Here is a 25,214-nt window from a genome sequence, read left to right as displayed (position 1 = left end):
TCATCCAATGCAACACACATCAGCCATTAGACCTAGCATTCTTCATATCCTTAAAAGCTGAATGGTGAAATGTACTAGTAGAATGGAAAAACGAACATTGTGGAACATTTCCTAAGGACACCTTCTCACATCAGTTGAAGAAGTGTTTAGATTGTCTTCCTGAGAAAGCAGGTGAGTATTAATAAGCGGATTCTGGGCAAGTGGAATCAAGCCTCTAGATGCACAACAAGTGCTGGGGAGGCTATCAAAAAGAACTCTGAAGAGAGTTACTGGAAAGCATCACTGCAAGAATATGTGTGCAAAACAAGGACTTCTGAAATTGAAATACCGAAGAAGTGACAGACACTTCAGAACACTACAGATCAAAGGTGTCCATACTGAGGAGCATAGAATTGCTGACTCCACTGAAGTAAAAAATGGGGGGCAGCTCCTATTTAGTTCCGCCTGAGGCCCAAAAACAGAAGCAATTGAACAATAATGACTCAGAGTATGAATCTGATAATGAATCAGTCTCAGTTCATGACATTAGTGTTTACTTGGATTTTGATAATTCTGAAGCGTCAGGTGAAGAATGTGACAAACGGTTTTGGGGACCCAATGCAAATGATGATAATATTTGAAGAACTCTCTGGAAACAACCAACCAAGTGTTAAAGATTTTGAGATGATTAAACTCATACATGATGCAAGTACCAAGAAACAAAACGAAAAGATTTTTCTAGGGCAAGTGCTTTCAATAGAAACTGATGGAATTCATCAGTGCAAATTTCTTCATAGCTACCAAGGAATGAAAATCACTATATTTGTATTTCCTGCAGTTGAAGACATAGACTGTGTTACAGCACATCAAATAATGAAGGTTATTGTACCAATTAAAGTAATGAGTTGGGGTAGATATGTATTCAGTATGCTTGGCCATATTTGAATCAAGTGTGATAGTCTGTGTTTAGATGTATAGTGTAATAAAGATGAGATATATGTTTTAGTTTGGCAATTAATCAATGATTTCTCTTATTGATTGTTTCTGCAATACCCCAAATGACCTAAATATAGTTTAACTTGGGACTCAGACATCAAGACATAGGAAAACTATCGAGATTAAGTTTCTGTCCCAAGTCACCCCATCTCAAAGGCATCTTGCAACAGCAAGAAAAATGTACTTTCCAGGCATAAGCAAAAGATAAACATTCATTTCATAATGAAAACTAACTGGAACACATGGCTACTGGAGTCTATACACAATCAATGTGTTGGTGCTTCTTAATTTCTAATGTGTACAGTAATTTGAAAAATGAGACTGTCCCGAGTAACCCCATTTGATGGTATATTGTCACTTAACACACAAAAAAATATAGTTTAATCTGGGAAAAGTGTATTTCCACCCCAGAAAAAGTGTATTTTTAACAATGAATTTTTTTTCTTGTCCACAGATACACGCTAAATCTACATCTGTCAATGACTCTCAAACCAAAGTGACATGCTGTATCCTCCCTACCAAGAAATCATCAATTCGGTCATAACTTGATACACCACACAACTGTGCCTTCAATAATGGGTATAGGTGTGGTACTGATTCAAATGCTTTTTTGAAGTTAAAACATACTGTGTCTACAACTTTCAGGATATCACTTAAGAGTAGCACAAGTTGTGTTTCACGTGATTGGTGTATTTGGAATCCATTCTGGCTGTCATGGATGAGCTTGCTATGATCAGAATACCTCCTTATATTTCAGCTCATAATATGTTCTAAGATTCTACAACTAATGGATGTCAATGATACTGGACAATACCCTGTGGATTATTTCTGGTGCCCCTCTTGCAAACAGTGTAACCTATGCTTCCTTCAAACAACTGGACCCATGTTCTGTCCTTGGTATCCATACTGTATTATGAGTAAAAGATGGGCTAATGCAGCTACAGATTTTGTGCAGAACTCATTTTGCACACCATACACTTCACAGCTGTTGAGAACAATAATTTTCAAATACATGGTCGCTATTTTCATCCACAGAAAAACAGCTACTGAATTAAAGACTGGTGTGGCTTTGAAAATAACTAATAGATGATGCTGCATACCTGCACCTTTGTACTAAGCTGTCAAAATTTAAATATAAGGAAAGGACCTTATTCTTTTAAATACACCTGAAAACTTTATGAAAATGCACAATACAGTTTTATAAATCTGTAAGATGTGCAATGCATTCCAAACTCAGATAACAATTTTCCCAGTCAATTTAACTGATACATACAAAAACATGCCATTTTTGAAGCAACCACTTAGAAAGCAGCTGTTACATTCAATACTTTCAATCCTTAATTAAGTATGTTTGATGGTAATACAGTATCAACAGTTATCCATTTTTTTAAAGTGTGGAAGACTAACTTAATATGGATGAGAATTGTTGAAAAATTAGAGACTATGGGGGTTTAAAGTTGCAGACTCATTGCCGTAATAATTTGTTTGTAGTTTTATAACCATATAATAAAGAAGAAAGAGTACAATACATGAGTTGTTTGGTGGAAAGTAAGTTTTAGTTGTGATAATGGCTGAGACTAAAGATTACTCTCTCTGTTTCATCTACAACATAACATGACATGGCTACTAACATATACTGCTTCAAAAATACACTTTGTCAGAATTTTAATGATTCAAAATGCAGATACATACCAACTGTCAGGAAGGTTATCCTCAGCCAACTACATCGGCCTAGGAAAGGAATTACAACAATTTAATGTATCTTGAAATCTAGATCATACCTTGTTTGCATACAAGCAGTAGCCTTTAGCACTCACGTTCCGTATAAGAGAGACATTTAAGTTGAATTTTGTTGGGTAAATCTTTCGAAGTAATTATATGAAAACAAAAATAGTTAAAACAATTATGGAAAGTATAGATTGCTATTCATCATAAAGATGACACATTGAAATGCAGAAAGGCACAATGAAAAGGCTGCTACACACTGACCTGTCAGCCAAAGCCTTCTTCAGATAAGAAATAAAAACATACACAATCGCACAAACAGGTGCACCTCATGCACATGACAGCTATCTCCGGCTACTCTGGCGACACTGCCAGCACAATAGGGACAGGTAAAGGAAAGAAGATTATGTTCAACAACCCATTGACAACAGGGTTATGTGAGATTGGGAAGAAGCACAGACTGGGAAAGGATAGGAAAGGAAATCAATTATGTCCTTAGAAAAGTACTGTCATTCACCTTAAACAATTAACTGAAAGCACAGAAAACCTAAACTAGATGGCTGGACAGGAATTTGCACTGTCATCCTCCCAAACTGAAGTCCAGTGTCCTACCACCATGCCATCTTCCAGGTTAAGTGGACTGGCAATAAGCAAGTTATGAGAGACAAATATCTGGGAGAGGCTAATGATACACGTATTGAGCAATTTGGTATTAGAGAGGTTACATGGATGGGGTGACAGCTGTTAAAGTGGAGATACTGTTGCTTGGTAGCTGGTTTGGTGCAATCAAGCTTAGATGAGGGCTTAATGACAAGATAAATTTTAGTTGGGAAAAAGACGTAAGCTGCTGCAGGAAATGGAAGAGTTCTTCTTCATAATGACTCCCGATCACAAAGATATAATCAATGAATCTGTACCAAGCTGTATTGTTATCAAAGCTATCAGCTCTGTGACCTAATTTTTAATTTTATTGGCAATACAGCAATTATGCTACCTGTAGGTAAAGGCTGGCTAATTTTTATCTCTGACCCATTTTCTAACTGGTTGTAAAGAGTAATTTATTTATTGCACAAGCAGTTGCTTACATTAAGTGACCAAAGTAGTTTCGCACTTGCCTAACAACTGTTTGGAATAGTTCACCAGCCCATCTGCTATACTGAGGTGTATTCAACATTTGTTCTGATATCATAGCAACATATCTGTTTCACAGGCATACTTTTAATCACACAGGTAAACATTTTAAGCAGAATTACAGCCTATTTTAGTAAAATATCTGCAGTGATATCAAATGTTGGTGTAGGTCTTTTTAATAAAATGTGATGCTCATGTTTCAAAACATATGAACATAAAGTATCACTCAATTCCGCATTTCAAACTGCCCAATTTATAGCTAATGAATTTTTTCTCGTGAAACCACTCTTCAACAGGCCATGCCACATCAACAAATACTCTTTCATATTAATGTGCTGAATCGTCTTCAAGCTGACCTACAATGCCAAACAGCAAGTAACTGATCACACCATTTACTACTTTGGGAATTCCAGTTAGATTAACACGAACTCCAAGCTGTTTACCATAAAAAACAAAATCACACTAACTGCTACATGCTCCTCTCACTAGTTGTGACTGCAGATGTTATAAATTTGTGTCATGCAACTGATTGTTTTCTGTAGATCCTATCAAAGAGAATCTGCAACAATGGAGGTACAAGTCAAGGTATACATTAACAAAAAACAAGAAATAACACAAAAATAATCTGTATACCGAATCAACAATAAATTACCAATGTACTCAAAGTGCTATTCATACTTAACACTATCTAAATGCAATTGAAGAGATTAAAAAGAAAGCTGCTACTTTGGAAAAAAAAATCTGCTCTCTCATATTTTATTACATAATTTCTGTTTTTCTGCTAGTAGTAGCTAATTTTACTAGATTACAAGGGTATCTTTCAAAGAATGTATTTTCTTACATCTATAAATACTTGCCACATTGCTTAATAAGAAACACTGCTGCTTGCCGTGTAGCTATCATAACTTTTCAGTTCCTAAATCTAGATACTCAGGGCTATTAAGGTCTGTTTCTGGTGCTAATACAAGGAGTGTTTTTAAAGTAAATGCCATTTTTAAACTGCGCCACTGCAACACTGCAGTCAGCATTTGGTGCATGCGCACTCTGTTGGCAAGCCAAAAATGTCATTAATAGAGTCATTCGACATGTTTACATTTGTCTGTGAGTATTTGAAATGCCTCTTCTGACTGAGAATCCATTCAACTGTGAAATGTGTGCTGTGATTCCCGTTTTCTTTGTGCTAAAGGCATGCTGAAATTCATCGTCAGATCAGTGAAGTGCATGGAGGAAATATTATGAATGATGGGATTGTGCGGAAATGGGTGAGAGCTCTCAACTATGGCTGCACCAATGTGCATGATGAGGAACTACGTTTGCGAAAAAAAAGTAAGAGAGAACAGACCCTTTACAATTTTGACATTATATGAGGAGTTTCCTCAAATGTCAAATGCAACAGTTACAGAATGTTTAAATTATTAAAAGTTATGCTCACACTGAGTAGTGAAAATACTGACTGAGATGCATAAAAGCAAACATTTAGAGTTTCCTAGAGTGGCACAGTAGGATGAGCTTTTTAACTAAACTGTCACAAGTGAGGAAACATGGTTGGTTTACAATACACCTGAGTAAAAGCAGGAGTCCATGGAATGGCGAAATTTGGCATCACACAAGAAAGTGAAGCTCGGGAAAACAATTTCTGCCTGAAGAAGCATATGATTTTTTTTTTTGGGGGGGGGGGGGGGAGGGAATGGAAGGGGATGCTGCTGATGGAATTTTTTTGTCTTGTGGTGACCACAAATTCTACACTTACTGTGAGACCGTAAAAAACTGTGCAGTGCAATCCAAAACAAAAGGCATAAGATGCTGATTAAGGGGATTGTTTCACATCATGACAATGCCCATCCCCATGTGGCCAATTGAACACAAGAGCCAATCAGATCATTTGGCTGTGAGCAACCTGGTCACCCTCCATACAGCCCTCACCTAGGTTCCAGTGACTACCACATGTTCCTGCATTTGAAGAAGCATCTGTGTGTGCTCAGTGCCAGGACGACAATGAAAATGTCAAAATGTTTTGCAGTGGTTGTCTAATCAGGTGGAAGATTTCTACACTGATGGTTGTGATACAAAAACTGCCTTAATATTTGTGGGAATTACGTAGGAAAGTAATGTGCATGCTTTCATGTAAAAATAAAACTGCTAAGGAAAGCCTACTGTTTAATTTTTATTTCAAAATAGTTCTTCCTTTAAAAAACATGTCTCATAGATCATTAGTGCTTCTTTGCATGAGGGGAATACAAAAAGTGTATTACACATTATCATGGCGGGCCATGTAACTTTTATGGAATGCTACACTACACTTCAGAGTGTCACTGATGCATGACAGTATGTTTCACATATTCACAATCTCTCTAAACAGTGGTCAGAACCAATTGCAACTCCCTGAAAATAGACGCCTGCACTTCCATCTTGGAGGCATTTAATAAACCCTGTGTGGCCCTATCTTTGGAAAACCTCTTTCCTCTGTTGTTCTTCCAACATGCCAAAAAGATGGAAATCACATGGTGCAAGATCTGGACTAGATGCAGATCAGCATCACCCACATCTGTGTGTCCTCGGTCAAACTGTTGGCACCATTTCACTATGGCTGGATGTGCTCTTGCATTTGGTCCATGTGTTGTTCAGTCCGAAGACTGGTGTGATGCAGCTCTCCTCACTACTCTATACTGTGCAAGGCCCTTCATCTCTTAGTTAACTACTGCAACCTACATCCTTCTGAATCTGCTTACTGTATTCATCTCTTAGTCTCCTCCACCAATTCCCCCCCCCCCCCCCCCACCACACACTCTCTCTCTCTCTCTCTCTCTCTCTCTCTCTCTCTCTCTCCCTTCCAATACCAAGTTGGTGATCCCTTATCTGAGGATGTGTCCTATCAACTAATCCCTTCTTTTGATCAAGTTGTGCCACGACTTTCTTGTTCTCTGCAATTCTGTTCAGTATTTTCTCATTAGTTATGTGATCTACCTATGTAATCTTCAGCATTTTTCTGTAACACCACATTTCAATGCTTCTATTCTCTTTCTGTTTTAACTGTTTCTCGTCCATGTTTCACTTCCATATATGTCTACACTCCAGACAAATACTTTCCTTTTAAGTCCTTTTCTGTCTCTGTCAGAATAGCAATGTCATCAGTAAACCTCAAAGTATTTATTTCTGTTCCCGGTCTTTAATTCCTACTCTAAATTTTGCTTTAGTTTCCTTTACGGCTTGTTCAATGTACACACTGAATAACACTGGGGATAGGCTACAACCCTGTCTCACTCCCTTCTCAACCTCTGCTTTCCTTTCATGACCACTGACTCTTATTTCTGTCTTCTGGTTTCTGTACAAGTTGTAAATAGGCTTTTGCTCCCTGTATTTTACCCCTTCTATCTTCAGAATTCCAAAGAGAGTATTCCAGTCATCATCAAAAGCTTTCTCTAAGTGTACAAATGCTTTCCTTAACGTATCTCCTATGAGGGGTGTCCGAGAGATGGCACCACCAACACATATCGAGGTCACGTTTAGTTAGTAGCACCTTTGGAAAGAACGCACACCAAGTTTCAGCCATATTGGTCTATTTCTTTGTGTGTGGCATTCGTGTGAATCAAGGAAGTCAAGTGATTGTCAAAATATGGATGAAAAAGACTTTAGTGTGGTGATTAAACATTACTTTATGAAAGGCAAAACGCCTCAGGAGACCAAAGAGAAGCTTGATAAACATTACAGTGACTCTGCACCTTCGATTAGAACAGTTTATAAGAGGTTTCAAAATTTTCGGAGTGGCCATATGGGCACAAGTGATGCTGAACATTCTGGATGCCCTGTGGAGGTTACGACTCCAGAAATCATTGATAAAATCCATGAAATGGTGATGGATGACAGAAGAGTTAAGGTGCGTGAGATTGCTAGTGGTGTGGTCATCTCGAATGAACGAGTACATAAAATTTTGCATAAACATTTGGACATTCCACAAGATGGGTTCCACGATTGCTCACGCTTGAACAAAAACGGAATCGTGTGAAGTGTTGCAAGAATGGTTTGCAGCTGTCCAGGAAGAATTCGTAGGACTTTAGGCGTTGTTTCGTCACTGTGGATAAACCTTGGATACATTACTATACTCCTGAGACCAAACCACAATCTAAACAATGGGTTACCATGGGAGAACCCGCACCAAAAAAGGTAAAGACCATTCCTTCGGCTGGAAAATTTATGGCGACTGTCTTTTGGGATTCGCAAGGGATAATCCTCACCAACTATCTGGAAAAGGGTAAAACCATTATAGGTGCATATTATTCACCATTATTGGACCATTTGAAAACCAAGCTACAAGAAAAATGCCAGCAATTGGACCACAAAAAAGTCCTTTTCAATCACGACAATGCACCAGCACACACCTCAGCAGTCGTGGTCGCAAAATTAATGGAAATAGGATTCCAACTCATTTCACATCCCCCAAGTCTCCAGACTTGGCTCCCTCGGACTACTATTTGCTCCCCAATTTGAAGAAATGGCTGGTGGGACAAAGATTTTATTCAAACAAGGAGGTGATTGCAGCAACTAATAGCTATTTTGCAGGCTTGGACAATTCCTATTATTTGGAAGGGATCAACAAATTAGAACAGCGTTGGACAAAGTGTATAAGTCTAAAAGAAGACTATGTTGAAAAATAAAAAAGGTTTACACCAAACATGTAAGTAGTTTTTATTTTTGCACGGACTCTTCCTATATGTCTTCTTAAACTGTTATTTAAGTACTTTTCACACCTGTCAGCAACTGCTTTCTTTAGAATTATTACATTCTTCTTTAAGTTTGAGGGTATTTGACTAGTCTCGTGCACCTTGCACACTAGATGGAAGAATTTTGCCATGGCTGGCTCTCCCGAGGCCATCAGTAGTTCTGACGGAATATCATCTACTCCCAGGGCCTTGTTTCGACTTGATCTTTTGGGACACACTCAAATTCTTCTCGCGGTATTGTTCTCCCATCTATGTCTGCTTCCCTATCTATTAAATTGCCTTCAAGTTGGTCTCCCTTGTATGGCCCCTCTATGTACTCCGTCCACCTTTCCCTTCTTTGCTTACTTACTACTGGTTTCCCATCTGAGCTCTTGATACATATACAGGTGCTTCTCTTTTCTCCAAAGGCCTCTTTAATTTTCCTGTGGGTGGTATGTATGTTTCCCCCTAGTAATACCTGCCTCTAAAAGCCTTACATTTATCCTCTAGCCATTTCTGCTTAGTCATGTTGTACTTCGTGCCAAAGTGATTCTTTTAAATGTTTCTATTCCCTTTCACGTGCTTCATTTTTGTATTTTCTCCTTTCATCAATTAAATTCTACATGTTTTGCATTATCCATCGATTTCTACTAGGCCTTGTCCTTTTACCTATTTGATTGTCTGCTGCCCTCACTATTTCATCACTTAAAGCTACCTATGTTTTACCAATCAATCTGAAACGTTCCAATGTCTCCTGGTCTCTTGCAAGTGCACAACCTTCTTTCACGATTCTTAAACCAAGTGTTAGCTATGATTTAATTATCCTCTGCACAAAATTCTACCAGGCGGCTTCCTCTTTCATTCCTTTCCCCCAGTCCATATTCATCTACCACTTTTCCTTCTCTTCCTTTTCTTACTATTGAAGTCCAAGACTTAAATTTTCATCTCCTCTGAATAATTTATTTTATCATGTCATACATTTCTTCAATGTCTTCAAAATCTGCAAAGCTAGTTGGCATATAAACTTTTACTATTGTGGTGGGTGTGGGCTTTGCATCTGCCTTGGCTAGAATAATGTGCTCAGTATACTGTTCATGGTAGTTGACCTGCATCTTATTTTCGTATTCATTATTAAATCAACTCCTGCATTACCCCTATTTGATTTTGTATTTACAGCCCGGTATTCACCTCACCAGAAGCCCTGTTTTTCCTGCCACATGATTTGAGTAATTCTCTCTGTATCTAACTTCAACTGATCCATTTCCCTTTTTAAATGTTCCAACCTACATGCCCAATTAAGCGATTTAATATCCCACACTCCGATCCGTAGACTGCCAGTTTTGTTTCTTCTGATGATGAATTTCTGAGTAGTTCCCACTGGTGAAATAAATGGGGAGACTATTTTACCTCCAGAATATTTTACGCAAGAGGATGCCATCACATCTGACCATACAGTAGAGCTGCATGACCTTTGGAAAAATTATAGCTGTAGTCTCCTATTGCTTCAGCTGTTCGCAATACCATCACAGCAAGGCCGTTTTTGTTAATGTCACAAGGCCAGACCAGTCAATCCTCCAGACTGTTGCCCCAGCAACTACTGAAAAGGTTGCTGCCCATCTTCATGAACCACACATTTGTATGGCCTCTCAACACATACCCCTCTGTGTTGTGTCCTGTATGCATCATTGAGGCATGCAAGACTGCCCACCAATGCACACACACACACACACACACACACACACACACACACACACACACACACACACACACACACACAGAGAGAGAGAGAGAGAGAGAGAGAGAGAGAGAATTTTTTCCTGTTTAGCTCTGCCAGCAATTCATTTGAGAGTCCTGTATTACTTTCTCCATGGAGAATCCTTTAGGAAAGTCACAGTGACAAGCTATTAATAAATTCTGTGTCACTAAACTGGTCAGCAGTCTATCATAGATAACTTTCTCAAACATTTCTGAGAAGATTGGAAAGTGAAGTACAGGTCTGTAATTAGAGGTGGCTTGCTTATCTCCATCTTTGAAGAAAGGTGTTACTACGTCTTACCCAAGTCTGTCGGGCAATGTGTTTGGTGTCAATGACTGATTACAAAGATAGCTTAAACATAATCCTTTCAAGTCAGTGTAAGATTTTAACATTCTACAAGAAGCATCATCATAGCCATTAGAATTACTAAAACACCTTTTTTATGTTTACTTTTGGGGGATATTTTTTTCAATAATGAAAAATAAGTAAAACACAGAACAGAGTACAAGAAATAAGTCATGTTTTGCAAATGTTATAACAACATTAAAATTTAATACATTTTGTGGGCACTGAGTACAAACGTCTAGTACCAGCACCTGTATTAACTGGTTTCTGCACATCATCCAACGAACAGACTATTAAACAAAGGCACATCATTCACAGCTCTGAGGTTTATCCGAAGATTTTATAGTACTACAAACTTAAAATTAATCATTGCTGAGATGCTAAGTTTCAACACACATGAAAACTGAATATTAACAATATCAAAACAATGTAAAATTTTTTATTAAGTCTATAATATTTGCTACTCCCCAGATGACTAATATGTATCTTTATATTATACATGAATAGCTCACACATTTTTATAATAAATACAGGGTCATTATAATTAAACTTTTGCTACTTAATAGGGCCACATGAAAAACAAGTGATCGTGGGACAATGAAACTTTATGGAAAAATTTGTGTGAACAAATGGAAGTGAAATAACAAATAAATCACTGAAAGTAACACATTTTGATTTCCACTTGAGAGGGTTCAAATCTGGTGATCTAGGTGGTTACACAGTTTGGAATGATCGGCAAATGATCTGGTTAGCTCGCTGGAGAAGTGACTGCCAATTGCACTACAAATTGTTGAAAAAGTTACTGTCGCCAAAGCTGAGAATGCTGGAGGCAACGTGTGAGCTCCAATCAGTGCACAAAATGTGTTACAATAGCTGAACATTGCATGCTCCATCATTCAAAAAGTGCTGTTATCAATTGTGAAATAGTATCTGTACAAACTTCACATTACTCACCAACTTTTGCCATGTGATGCGGACATTCAAGTAGATTTTGTTCCTATGTTTCTTGCAAGTGTTAAAGTTGATGACCTGTGGCCTTGGAACACTTTGCGCAGTAGTGAAACACACATTACACTCAATGGGACAGTGAGCACACTCAAATTTGGGGACAGTCATTGCCAACGAACATTTTTGACGTTACCCTGCATACTGAATGCATCACTGTGCAGTGTGGCTTCACTGCACAGTTCATGATTGCTCCATTTTTCTTTGAGGAACTCCCAAAGGACCAAAGACATGCAGTCTGAACAGCACATGTACTGTGATATGCTTATCAACAGGTGGTACCTGCTTTATGGGAGGTAGGTGCTTTGGCCTCACATGTTTCAATGCACTAAGGAGCTCCAACTCACACTGCTTGTGAGGTCACTCTCTTAGTCTGTAATACATTTGAAGAAAACGGAACCATTGGCTGATCGTTCCAAACCGCGTAACCAACAACATCACCAGATTTGAAGCCTCTCATCTGGAAATTAGAATGTGTTTCTTCCAGAGGTTTATTCATTATTTTCCTTCCACAAGCCCCTATAAATGTTTCCACAAAGTTTAATTGCCCTACGATCACTCATTTTTCATGGGGAAGGGGAGGGGTGGGGCTTCTGTACTAATAACATGGATGTGAGAATGCCCATTTGTTGAGTACCAATAATATATATTACCGTGTACAACTTCAAAATATCCATGGGGTACTCTGTAACACCACAACAAATATATATTCTTGATGTAAAAGCTCCAATGAATTTAAAACACACATTCCATTTTCTTTAGCATTTCAAAGAAAATGAAAATCTTGTCACTCTGTTGCAAGGCACACAGCACACATTACCTTGAACAAAAATTGAGATACAAAATGGTGGCTGTAGCTCAGTACTTAAACTAATGTAAAAAAACTCACATAACATGCAAACATCTCTCAAATTCAACATTAAAGTTGAAAGCTGCAACATTCTTGGGCTCACCATTAAAGCTCAAAATACAAATGTCAATACTACCGAGATGGTACAGTCCACAGGAATACATACTGGTTTCTAATTCTACATATTCTGACAATTATTAAAAAATGTACGTAACTGGACCATTAACTGACTTGAGACAGTTCCTAACTTACTCCTGAGATTATAACCTTCATTTTCTTTTAATATTACAAAAGTTGTGAGCAGTGACACTTTTTAAGTGAATGAAAATTTAATAAAAACCTCATTACAATGCCTTTAACTATCATGTATAATTTCCATCGCTCTTTAACATTTATGTACTTAACATATGCCCATATCTACAACTTATCATGTGTGTTTTCAGAATATGAACATGTTCTAACATCTGTTTCATATACATACACAATATTGAGTTTTTCAGGAATGCAGTGTGGCGAGTGAGCAACACTGTTTATTTTATTGCAATCTTTTATCAACTCAAAGTACTTGTGCACATTCTTCTTTCTTCTGAGAATCCAAGTAAATACAGTTCTGCTAGCGTGCAATGTATCCATGCTCCTTGAAATAAGGATGAGCTAAAGCTTTTGCAGCACTGATTCTCTGACAAGGGTCAAACATCAACAAATTCTGCAAAAGATTCAGACCATCTGGGGAGCAATCAGGCATCATCCCTTCCAGGTCAGCAGCTTTGTAGTTTTTGAAAACAGACCAAGGTAATGGTGTCTGCTCTGGCCAACTTGTTTCTGGCGGTGTTCCTAAGATGCTGAATATCTTGTCCAGTTGATCAACTTCTGATGTTCCACAAAATATAGGACGAAGGAGAAACAATTCAGCCATAATACAACCACAGGACCAGATATCAACTGGTGTAGCATATGTTGAGTTGAGAAGAACCTCTGGAGCACGATACCATATGGTTACAACAACAGAAGTAAGTAGCATTTCAAAGTCGTAAGTCTTAGCCAGCCCAAAGTCTGCTAACTTCACTGTTCCTGAAGAAGAAATCAGGATGTTCTGAGGTTTCAGATCTCGATGAATTACACGCTTACTATGGAGAAAATCAACACCACTCAGAGTCTGGAACATAATGTCTCTCACCAAGCTTGCTCCCATGCCAGACCGGGGACACTTTTCAATGTAATTAGACAAATCCTGCTCCAAATGTTCAAACACTAAAAACAGATACAGATCGGTTTCTGTTCTATGACCCGTGCAGACATCCAGTAGTTTCACTATATTCGGATGTTCATACTGAGCCAATTCCTTCAAAAGAACAACTTCACGAAGTGTAGACAAAGGTATACCATCAGCAGAAAGGTTCACACGGACTTTCTTTACAGCCACAATTTGCCCACTCGCTGAACGTGCACGGTAAACAGTGCCATATGCACCATTACCTATCTGGGCCAACATCTCAAAATTGGGATGACTCTGAATTCCTGCATCCATCATTATCACAGAGGTGAGTCTGAAATAGAGTCATAGTATAAGGAAAATCATTTTTTAAAAGAGGGCATTAAGTTGAAGCTTGAGAAATAAGTTTTACTAACACACTATTATCTATTCATCACTACAAATAGAGAAGCTTTCTTAAGTAGATATCAAGGCAGATTAGCTACAGGTGGCACATAAAAATTACTTAGCAGCAAAATACAAATTATTCTGCAGTCTGTCTACAGTTACTACCTTTATGTACATTTAACCTATGCACAAAGTAGGTGGCTGGCGATCAAAACTTCTGTCTTCTTGAAAATGACAATGATATCTGTCATAAATGACATTAAATGGTGATGTACAAAAAATGTCAGGAAGGAAAACATACTGGCTCTACAACTTAGCAGTAATGGGTTTTACAACATGGCAATACTGTCCATTCACTCTTTGTCTTCAATAGATCCTATACCTTCCACGATGTGGAATAATTTTTAAAAAGTCATTAATAATTAACTGGCACTACATGACTATAAACTATACTGATTTTTTATAAGTAACAAATAGCATTATGGAGTAAATGTATTTGAAAATTACTGTAAGAACAATATGACTTTTTAAAATCCTCTGCAGCATAAGTGGTCATCTAATTTGCACAGTATTCAAACAATGGAAAATCAGATGTAGAACTGAGCATCTCAATTAATTTATCTAATTGCTAACTCTTCCTTATTATCCAATAGGACCACTACGGAACTATATACATAATGTTTCATTTGCTCTATGACCATTAATGCCTATTCCTGATATTATCAGGTTAGTTTCACTTCTTTAATTGTATGAGTCTCTCTGACAATAAAACTTAAAATGCTTCCTTGATCAACTTGTAACCCTGTATCATTTGGGACATGACTTTTGTAGATGAATTTGGGTCCTCATATCATAGGAGGGCATTACAGTTCCTAAGTAAATTTTTAAAATCACTGGAAGAGAAATGGCCCTTGCTCAAACAATGTAGCAGTTCACATACTAAGTTCTCCCAGTCTGAATTTCGTTTTTTTTTTCTTTTTTCTTTTTTTTTTCCATGTGGGATAATTAGTCAATTTGCTGCTTTATGCTACCATGTTATGAATAATGTCCTGACAGGGCTTTATTTACAGATTGCTATCCAGAGAAAATTACATGAAAGCATAACTGAGTAGCAGGCTGCCAAGTAGGGTAAGAATAATGGGTCTGTATTCTGTTGTGTATCACTTTATCAAAAAAGTTGAGAACTGGAAGGAGTGAACTTTTCTGTAATCAGAGACAACTGTTTTACGTTGGTGTCACACCTTCACATTTAAATCAATAAGGAAAACTTCTTTTCATTCATTGGCTGATTACAAACATAACAAGAGTGTTCATATCTTGTCGGCACAAGAGTTTAAAGCACTGTTTTAATGTAAATGATTTTGCAATAGGATAGTGGATACCATTAGCTTGTGCAGTGACACTAAACTCTTATAGAAGAAACATTTTATTGTGACAGGGTGATCAATTAATCAGTTTAGATGAATATTTTAAATTCTTCGGACTGAAGACTGACGAACAGCTCTCTTAGAAGTATCAAATTCAAGATTTTATAAAGGAACCAAAAGCACCTATCTCTACTACAAGTATAATTTCTACTGTATCTTGACAATGAAACGAGCAACTTGTGAACTTTACATTCTTTCACTCCATTATACTTCCTATGCTACCATGTTTTGACGCAACTCTGTGCATTTGTTAAACATACTTTATCCCACAGAAGAGCAGACTGAATGATCTGCAGTGACAGTTCGCAAACTTTGTGCATGCTGTTAATGAAGTCTCTCAGAATTCTGACTCTGTCATCTGCACATGTACTACTTTGTGGTATTTATGATTAGTAACATGAATTCATTCACAACATCATGCTACATTTCACACCAGATGAAGAAACAATTCGTACTTGGATAATACAGTGTGTCCACATAAAACATCCCTGATTTCCAAATGCATCTAAAAAATTTTATAAGACAGAGACTTGCTTCTTCCAGTAATTTTCGGGTTTGCAGCCAGATCCCATCAACATTCTGCCATGATATTTCGGCCAAGAGACATTCGGCCATCCTCAGTTGAGTAGACGAAGTACTGAAGAGACCTGATGCAGTCATGGTATTTACAGCGAATTCTGCGCATGCGAATCGTACTGGCGGTTTACAGCGCATGCATTAGGAGGTGACACGCGCGCAGCAGCCAAGTTGTGTGTGCTGCCCTCATTGGTGAAGTAAGAACAAACTAGTCACTAAGTATTGACTGAGCATGTCGATTATGTTGTGACTGAATGATTTTAATAATAGGATTCCAATTTTATTCAAGCTGAAAGCCATTGGCGTGATTCATTAAATTATTAACAAAATGTATTTCCATGGATTCTTTAATTACAGAGTCCCAGAAGCTGGAAACCAGTGTTAAAATTCTGGTGTTGTTGTATTCCATTGAATGCCCCATGGAAATGCAATGTTCTCCCACTGCTGATTTTAAAGGTTTCTGCAGACGAGTGTGTCTTTCATGTTCTGCACAGCATTCATGGACCGTTCGTGTCATCTGATATATATATATATGCAGAGCCACACTCACAGGGAATTTTATAGACACCCGCCTTCCTCAATTGTAAATAGTCTTTAACGGATCCAACTAAGGACCTGCTCTTTGCTGGTGGATGGAATATCACATTAATATTATTCTTCCTATGCAATCTGCTTATTTTAGAAGACACGTTCCTGGCATATGGAAGGAATGTAGTCGATTTATAGTCATCATAAGTCTCCTCAAAGCATTGCTTTTTGTTATTATAATTGTGCATAGCCTTCTGTATTTGATGCAAAGTATAGCCATTCTCTTTAAAAACCTTCTCCAGATGCATTAATTCTTCATGAAAGCTATCAGCATCTGAAATTAAATGTGCCCAATGAATTAAAGTACTTAGAACACTGATGGTTTGTGTGGGATGATTACAGCTGGACGCCTGAAGATATAAATCTGTATGTGTGGGTTTTCTGTACACCGAATGTCCCGAAGACCCATCATTCTTATGGCATACTAACACGTCTAGAAAGGGTAGAGCCCCATCTTTCTCAATATCCACAGTAAACTTGATGTTCTCATGTACAGAGTTTAAATGACAAAGGAATTTTTCCAGTTCTTGTCTGCCATGAGGACCTAAAATGGAAGTATCATCTACATACCTCCAGAAAACCGTAGGCTTTAAGGTGACAGACTCGAGCTGTTTCCTCAAAGTCTTCCATAAAAAGATTTCCATGGAATACAACAACACCAAAATTTTAGCACTGGTTTCCAGCTTCTGGGACTCTGTAATTAAAGAATCCATGGAAATATGTCTTGATGATAATGTAATGAATCATGTCAATGGCTTTCAGCTTGATAAAATTTGAAATCCTATTATTAAAATGATGCAGTCACAAGGTAATCAACATGTTCCGTCGATACTTAGTGACTAGTTTGTTCTTACTTCACCACTGAGGGCAGCACACACAACTTGGCTGTCTCGCGCATGTCACCTCCTAACGCAAGCACTGTAAACTGCCAGTATGATTCACATGCGCAGAATTCTCGCTGTAAATACCATGACTGCATCAGGTCTCTTCAGTACTTTGTCTACTCACCTGAGGATGGCCAGATGTCTCTGGGATGAAATATTGTGGATGATTGTTGATGGGATTTGACTGCAAACTCAAAAATTACTGGAAGAAGAAATACGCTGGGAAAATTTCAGAGACTTCCATGTCAATTCAACACACCTCTCAACCTGACCCTCTTGGATTTCTTTTAAATTTTGTGCATTACAACTGTGAAGAAAGTTACAGGTCTGGAAAGTTTGGAATTCATGCTAAATTTACATGTGTATGTCATAACATAAATGACTGTAATTTTGGTTCTAATTCAGTTACAGCAATGAAAATGGTACCATTGGAAATCTAACAAATAGACCTTTACATTGCATGTCATATGGCAGGTTTCTAAGAATTTTCATACTAAAAGTCATTGACCTTGAATATCTCAAAACACCCCATCTTCAATTTTTTTGAAAAAGTGTATTCAATTGCTCCAGTATGTTACTATAAATATGGTAAATATCAAGATGGCACACCAAAGGCATCATGCACAAAAAATTATTTTGTCAACTTAAGTAAACCATCAAAATGCAGTAAACAGCTATGTACCCTGTTTTTTCTGTAACACCAGCCAACAGCAGTTACTTTTATTCAGACCAGTTCTTTAATATTTCTAGCTGTGAACAGCCAATGAGAGACACTTTTATTTCAACCAATCAACATTAGCCTGTTTTAGTGAACAGCCAATCAGAGACACTCTTATTTCAAGAAGTCCCATTAGTCCACTGATCTCTATATATTTCGCAAAGCTGTGGCTTGTTTAACGAAGTGCAGTGTAAATGTGTCATAAAGTAATATTTAGTAAAAAATGGATTTCAAGTCAAAATTGTATTGTTGCAACCCGTTTAGGGAAGAAGGTCATGCAAGAGTGCAGAAGAATTTAAGGAATGTTCAGGCGTGGATGATGAACAAATATCCTAATGTACTGTTAGGTGGAAAATTTTGAAGTAAATGTAGAACAAAAAAAAATATTGCAAAACCTGACAATCACTGCAGATGTTGCCTCAGTTGTAGCAGGTATTTCCAGAGAAGATTTAAGTGAAGATGGAAGTAGAATCAATCTGGCACTCTATATTTTAAATAGTAGCCTTCAGTATTTAGGTGACTGTAAAGAGATTAGCAAGACTTGCCAGCCTCAAGTGACCTTAAGAAAATCATATTTTGACACCGCAACAGTTTTTTGAGTGGTGCAAGGAAAATGTTCTTTAATGTGTCTTCCATTATACATTGGTTTCCCATCATGATGAAGATACGGCCAAGCTAAAACAACATTTCAAAAATACAAGGATGATTCAGAGTACCAAAAGCTTCATTGTGTAATACCTGTTAACATAGATTTAGTAAAGACAAAGACATATTCTGCTTCTTTAGTGAGTAGAGAAGCGTCAGTGATTGCTATGATGAATGAAATGCTGTTAACAAATATACATGGATTTGCTGCCTGTTTGTATGACAGTCATTGGCAGGTTGCATATGTCTTACAAACGTGTGAAGAAACAGATGAAGTAAATGTTCACTTCTTGCATCCATATGGATCATCTGCGTCATTTGTGTTTCCTGCCAAACCAGATGCTTGAGTCATCAGAAAATGTGACAAGAGTGGATCGAGTGACACTAACTGGAAGGACATACGTCTCCCTCAGATCTGGCGAACATTAACAATTTAGTTGGAGAATAGTGAGGAGAGATCTAAAAACTTTTCATTGCCTTTTCCTTACAACTGTGATGTAAATAATTTATAATACCACTATAATAACGTAAACCAAATTTTAGTACAATATCTTCTTCATTTTAGTAGTGTATTGATACGGACAAAATAATTTTTTGTGCATGATGCCTTTGGTGTGCCATCTTGATATTTACCATATTTATAGAAACATTCTGGAGCAATTAAATACATTTTTTCAAAAAAATTGAAGATGGGGTGTTTTGAGATATTCAAGGTCAATGACATTTAGTATGAAAATTCTCAGAAACTTGCCGTGTAGCATGTCAACGTAAAGGTCTATTCGTTGGCTTTCCAATGGTACCATTTTCATTGCTGTCACTGAATTAGAACCACAATTACAGTCATTTATGTTGTGACAGACGCATGTAAATTTTGCACGAATTCCAAACTTTCCAGACCTGTAACTTTCTTCACAGTTGTAACACACACCTGCAAATTGGTATTTTTCCATCTCTTATCTGGGTCATTGAATGCACCAAATTTGAAAAAAAATCTGAGATGTTCAGGTTGAAAATGTTACTTTACAGCATTGAATTGACATGGAATGACCCTACTGTTAGGAAGTTATCATTGGAATGGGTCCCCCCATGAATTCATTAATCCATCATTTCTGCCATTGCTTTTATCTGTCAACTGAATGTCATTTGCATGGTGGTTACCCTTTAAAAAAAAAAAAAAAAATTCTCCATACTATATTTCCTTTATTCTTTGAGTGTTTTCTTCCTTTTTGTGACTGTCACACTTGCTTTACTTTTTTGATTACAGACGGGGTTATATTACTTTACTTAAGCAGCAATGGTGTTTTTATTCTTTTGTTACAGCTTCTACCTTGTGATTCATGTTATTTTGTATGGGTTTGTGACTTGCTGCACTGTAGTAGAATGAGAGATTATGAAGATGGATATTGCATAGTCAAAATCGGTAACCTTATTAAAAAAAAATTATAATCAAGATAATTATATAAAAAGTTACGCAAAGTGCTGAAGGTTAGAATTGAATAAACAAAAAAAATTTATCAACATCGTCAGCTATCTCCTCATTACGACACAAAGTTCTGGTAGCGGGATTGTGCAATAGATGGTATATGCACACACTGCCTCCCTCACAACTGTTGGCTGCAGTTCCGTAACCCTCTCAATCACTCCCCACGTCCTTTGACTCCACTCCACCACCACAACAACTCACCCCATTCAAGTTGCAATACACAGAGATGCATTGCAACTTTGCATTCAACTGGGACACAATGTAATCATACAGTCATTTGCTTGTGTTTGTGTCTGGAGAGGGGGGCAGGAGGGGGGAGGGGCGTCAAGTATTCAGCCGAAAACTAGCGAAGTTCTCAGTTCTATTTATGGGCCTGACAATGACTCAGCACCTCCACTACTTGGTAAGTTGTTATCTTCTATGGCATTTCTTTCTTCTTCTTCTTCTTCTTTTTTTTCCCCCTTAAGAACTGAACTGAGACCCCTCTTACATTTTTCATAGTCGATGTTCATAATATGCACCAAAACACTCAACGATTAATCTATTATATGATACAGCTATTTTGATTCACCCTGCTGCTTTAGTTATTTGTAATGACAAGTGCATTAAGTGTTCAGTGAATGTAAAGCTCAATTTACCCTTCAAGGGAAGATTTACATATGTTGGCTTTGCTGACACTCAACAAATGATCACTTTTCAATATGACATATACCCGAACCTGCACTACAGATCAGTGTTGTTACCACAACCGAGATCTCCTGGCAAAAACGGAAGATAGGGAGAGAGAGAAGGGGGGGGGGGGTGGCTTTATCATGATGGAACCTCACTGTTCTTTATGTAAGTTTTCTCCAACACCATTCCATCCTTATTTTATATTTACTATATTTAATGACAGAATGTATGAATTTTCAAATACTTCAGATACTACTGGATCCATTTGCTGAAATTAACTGCTTGGTAACAAACATACCACACTGAAAGTTTCAAACTGAGATTAAAATTTGTTATACTTACAAACTCCAAGCAACTCCATCATAAATATTCCGACCAATCATCACCATTCCAATACAGCTTGGAGTATCATTACACAACGTATAAGGGGCATTCAAAAATAAACGAGCCGGAGGCATAATTACAGAAACCAGCAACTGTACGTTAGAAGTACTGATCCGGGATGTTGAGAGATTTGTCCCACTGTGGCACAAGGTGTTGAATGGCTGTCTCATATAACTCCCAGGGCTGTGATGTTAACCAGTTCCGCACATATAGCTGGATGTCGTTGTCCAAGGTGAATCGCTTGCCCCCTCAGAGCCTTTCTAAGGGGACCAAAAATGGGGTAATCACAGGGAGATAGGCCTGGACTGTACCGAGGGTGGCCGAGAACCTCCGATTACAATTTCTGCACGAGTGCCACGACTGTGTTGGCTGTGTGAAGCTATGCATTGTCATGGAGCAGAATGACCTCACGGGTGAGATTGCCTGATTATTTTGATTTGATCGCTTGGCGAAGGGTGGTCCCAGTTTGCGAGTAATGCTGGGCATTCAATGTTGTCCCATGCTGCAGGAAGTGACTCACAAGGGGGCCATCTTGGTCAAGATGTCCAGCTGTACGTGCGGAACTGGTTAACACTGCAGCCCCGGGAATTTTATGAGACAGCCATTCATCACCTTTTGTCACAGTGAACAGAAATCATATTGTCACTATTAGCTGAAGGACAAGAATAAGTGACACTCTTGGAGCCTATAGACCACATTATTAAACATGTATTTCAACACCAACAATAAAGGAAACTATGGGCAAAGTAGGAAACAATAAAAATTTAAAGAGAAGAAGTAAATTTTTAAGTTTGTTTACGAAACTGTAATTATGTCAGATATCAAAAAGCATTTAGAAGATAAGTAGAACTGAATGAACAGCATGTTGAAAAAAGGGTTCAAGATGAACAATGATAGCAAAAGTTGGGCAACATGCTGTACTTAAATCAGAAAAAGAAGACATACTAGAAAATTTCTATCTGGTCAGCAAAATAACTGCCATTTGCAGAAGAAAATAATACACAAAATGCAAACTGACTAGAAAAATATTTCTTAAAGCATAAATATGCCAACAACAAATAGAAATGTAAGTGTTAGGAAGTGTTGTCGATAGGGCAGATGTTTTGAAATCAGGTATTAATGAAGTATGTTGAGTATTAGGTGTGTAGATTGAGGAACTGAATCAATTTGGTGATAACAGAGATTTATGGCGCAACTTGAGTTAAAAGTTGGGATAGGTTGATAGGATACAGGATACATCTTGAGGCGTTGACGCATTGGGATGGGGGGAGGGGTGTTGTAGAGTGAGACAAAAATTGTAGAGGGAAAGCTTGAATACAGTAAGCAGTTTCGACGCTATGAAGATTGTAGTAGATATGCAGAGCTGGAGCTAATTGCATAGAGCAGACTAGTATCGAGAGTTGCGTCAAACTGAGCTATGGGCTGAATACAACAATATATGTCTATCAAAAAGTTATCGTTCCAACGTACCTAAACAGAAAAACTCAAACAGTGAGTTTTTCAGTTATAAGCTGTTTCTCTTGATTTAATTCAATAGTAAAAATTACAAAACAGTTTAGGCACAAACCTGTATGAATTACAATTCTACAATGCTTGAAAAACGCTTTCCTTTGCTAATGTTAGTACACCTGATAACGCTCCTTAAACGTTTTTTCTTCCGTTTTCGGCAAAACGTTGTAAAAATGTAAATTAGACTATGACCACCATAAAGAAAGTGGACATCAATATTCGTAACGTTTGTTTTGAGTTTTCCAACACCACGGCATCGCGTTCCATCGTTGAGAAAACAGAGCTACTATTTTTTTTAAAAAAACGAAACTAATCACCTCGCAACAAGGAGTTACAGTACTACCTATTAATAGTCTTGGTACACGGCTACACTAAAGTTTCTTAAGTTACCTTTATCTCATCAAATGCGGTAATACAAATAACATACGGCAATAAAGCGACAAATAACTGACAGCTCAAACATACCGAAGACACCGACTGTATACTTTACCACGCGCTAATCAACAAACTGAACAAAGCATTTCCACAGCTGACGCCAAAGATACAGCAGTTTTACATTTTAACCACAGATTACCCTTCAGCCGGGTACACACATGCAACAAAAGTGTCGCCACAGCTCGTGGCATACTGTAGTTGCAGTGCAGTTGCATGTGTGAACTGCCAGTTTCCAGTGATGTACCTTAAGACATTAAACTTTAGTCATGTCACAAAAAGTTCAACTTGGTTGTACTCTCTTACGCCATTTTGCTTCCTCCACTGCTCCCCCTTGGCTCTACTTCGAAACGTGGTAGTCATCTTGGAATAATTGCTACCGTACTCCAGCCGATTTCTGTGAGTTTTCATTTTATTACTGAAACAGCCAAACAGCGATCGACAGGCACATTTTCGCACCTCATGAAACTATACATAATCTATGTTTAATTTTCTCTCTGTCTACGTGTGTGTGTGTGTGTGTGTGTGTGTGTGCCAATATTTGTAAACCAATGACGTAGACCTATACCACAACCTTGAAGGATTTTTTGGATGAATAATTAAACTTAAAATGTAACCAAAAAAAGTTTGTGGTACAAACTTCGTGAATTATGAGACAAAGTGATGTATAAATTTTTGATTATATGTGGGAGACAGCTTCCAAGTGTGATTCGGCAGCTGTTAAACTAAAAATTAGTTACCTGAAATGCCTAGATCTGCGAATACAATAAGATATTAAAATCTTGGAAGAGTGGCATATCTGCAGATGATATGTATGTTCTGTTGGTTAGTTTGCCATAACAGACAGCATTTCCGTTTTCAAGTGTTATTTTCGTGTAAATGTTTTTTGTGTCGCTTATTTATCCCAGTACAAATTCCATTTCGACGTTTGTCTCTCTCGTATTTAACTCTTGTAGTAGCACTAATGCCATATAGCATTAATACCCTCCCATATTATTTATGTTGATGCCGCTTTAAAAGCTGTGCAACTACATAGAATTTGTGGTATCCTGTATGAGAGGTAGCTCGTGATGCCTCTACAAGATGTGGCATTTCATTAGTTGCATGTGTGAACCTGGCTCTGTAAGCAAGATGGTATCAGTGGAAAACGTCCTAAGGTTTAACAGCTGCTGTGTCAGCAAATGCTCCAGCATCATCTTGTTCCCGATAAACTAGGCTCTGGATCCACTGAAGAGGATTTCTGATTTTCGACTTGCTGGAACAACACTATCTTCTTTTAAGAACAATGTTGTTTTCATTTGTGAACTACAAGGAGTGCCAATTGGAGTCTATGTCATTAACGAAAACCAGGAACAACAGAGGCTGGATCTCTGTGGCACACAGCTCTGGATATTTCCGAAATGAGGCAAAAACTTGATGGTGGCGGCCCCCACCCCCCTTGAGCGTTTGAGAAAGGACGTAAAAAATTTTAAAAAATCGATTTTTCAAAAATTTGTTTATTTTGTAGCTCATATCTTTCTGATGAGTTTGATATATAAAACATTTATGTCTGAGGATATGTAGGGCTTGTTATTTGGTATTAAATGTACCAAAGAGCAGTGCTATGGCTCTTCACACAGTATTTTTCTATCGCACATCACTCTATTTCGCTCTGTGGAATTCAAATGAGCATATTTTGTTAAAAAAAAACTTACAATTAATACTGGGTGGGAGACGAGGATCAGGAAATTTTCACTCTTTATTGCCTGTTAGCTGATAACTTTCTCTTTTGCGTGACATAAAATGAAATAAAGGAAACACAAAACCAGTAAA

At 37.7% G+C, this 25,214-nt stretch overlaps 1 protein-coding gene across 3 annotated transcripts; it reads right to left on the bottom strand.

The window, feature by feature from the left end:
• Positions 1 to 10,786: 10,786 nt before the first annotated feature.
• Positions 10,787 to 23,511, bottom strand: LOC126236526 (cyclin-dependent kinase 6-like). 3 transcript variants are annotated; one of them, XM_049945891.1, is made up of 2 exons: positions 23,436 to 23,511; positions 10,787 to 14,031 (listed from the first exon to the last, which is right to left on the bottom strand). In XM_049945891.1, the coding sequence occupies exon 2, from the start codon at positions 14,013 to 14,015 to the stop codon at positions 13,098 to 13,100; it is 918 nt and encodes a 305-aa protein (XP_049801848.1). In that variant the 5' UTR covers positions 14,016 to 14,031; positions 23,436 to 23,511; the 3' UTR covers positions 10,787 to 13,097. The 3 variants fall into 3 exon arrangements, with proteins under 3 accessions (XP_049801848.1, XP_049801849.1, XP_049801850.1); XM_049945892.1 differs by having other exon boundaries at positions 23,361 to 23,475; XM_049945893.1 differs by lacking the exon at positions 23,436 to 23,511 and adding an exon at positions 23,029 to 23,135.
• Between the last annotated feature and the right edge of the window lie 1,703 nt (positions 23,512 to 25,214).

This window comes from Schistocerca nitens, chromosome 2 (assembly GCF_023898315.1).
Source record: "Schistocerca nitens isolate TAMUIC-IGC-003100 chromosome 2, iqSchNite1.1, whole genome shotgun sequence".
NCBI lineage: Eukaryota > Metazoa > Arthropoda > Insecta > Orthoptera > Acrididae > Schistocerca > Schistocerca nitens.
Note: the sequence above shows the minus strand (reverse complement) of the source record. Positions and strands in the feature narration are given on the sequence as shown.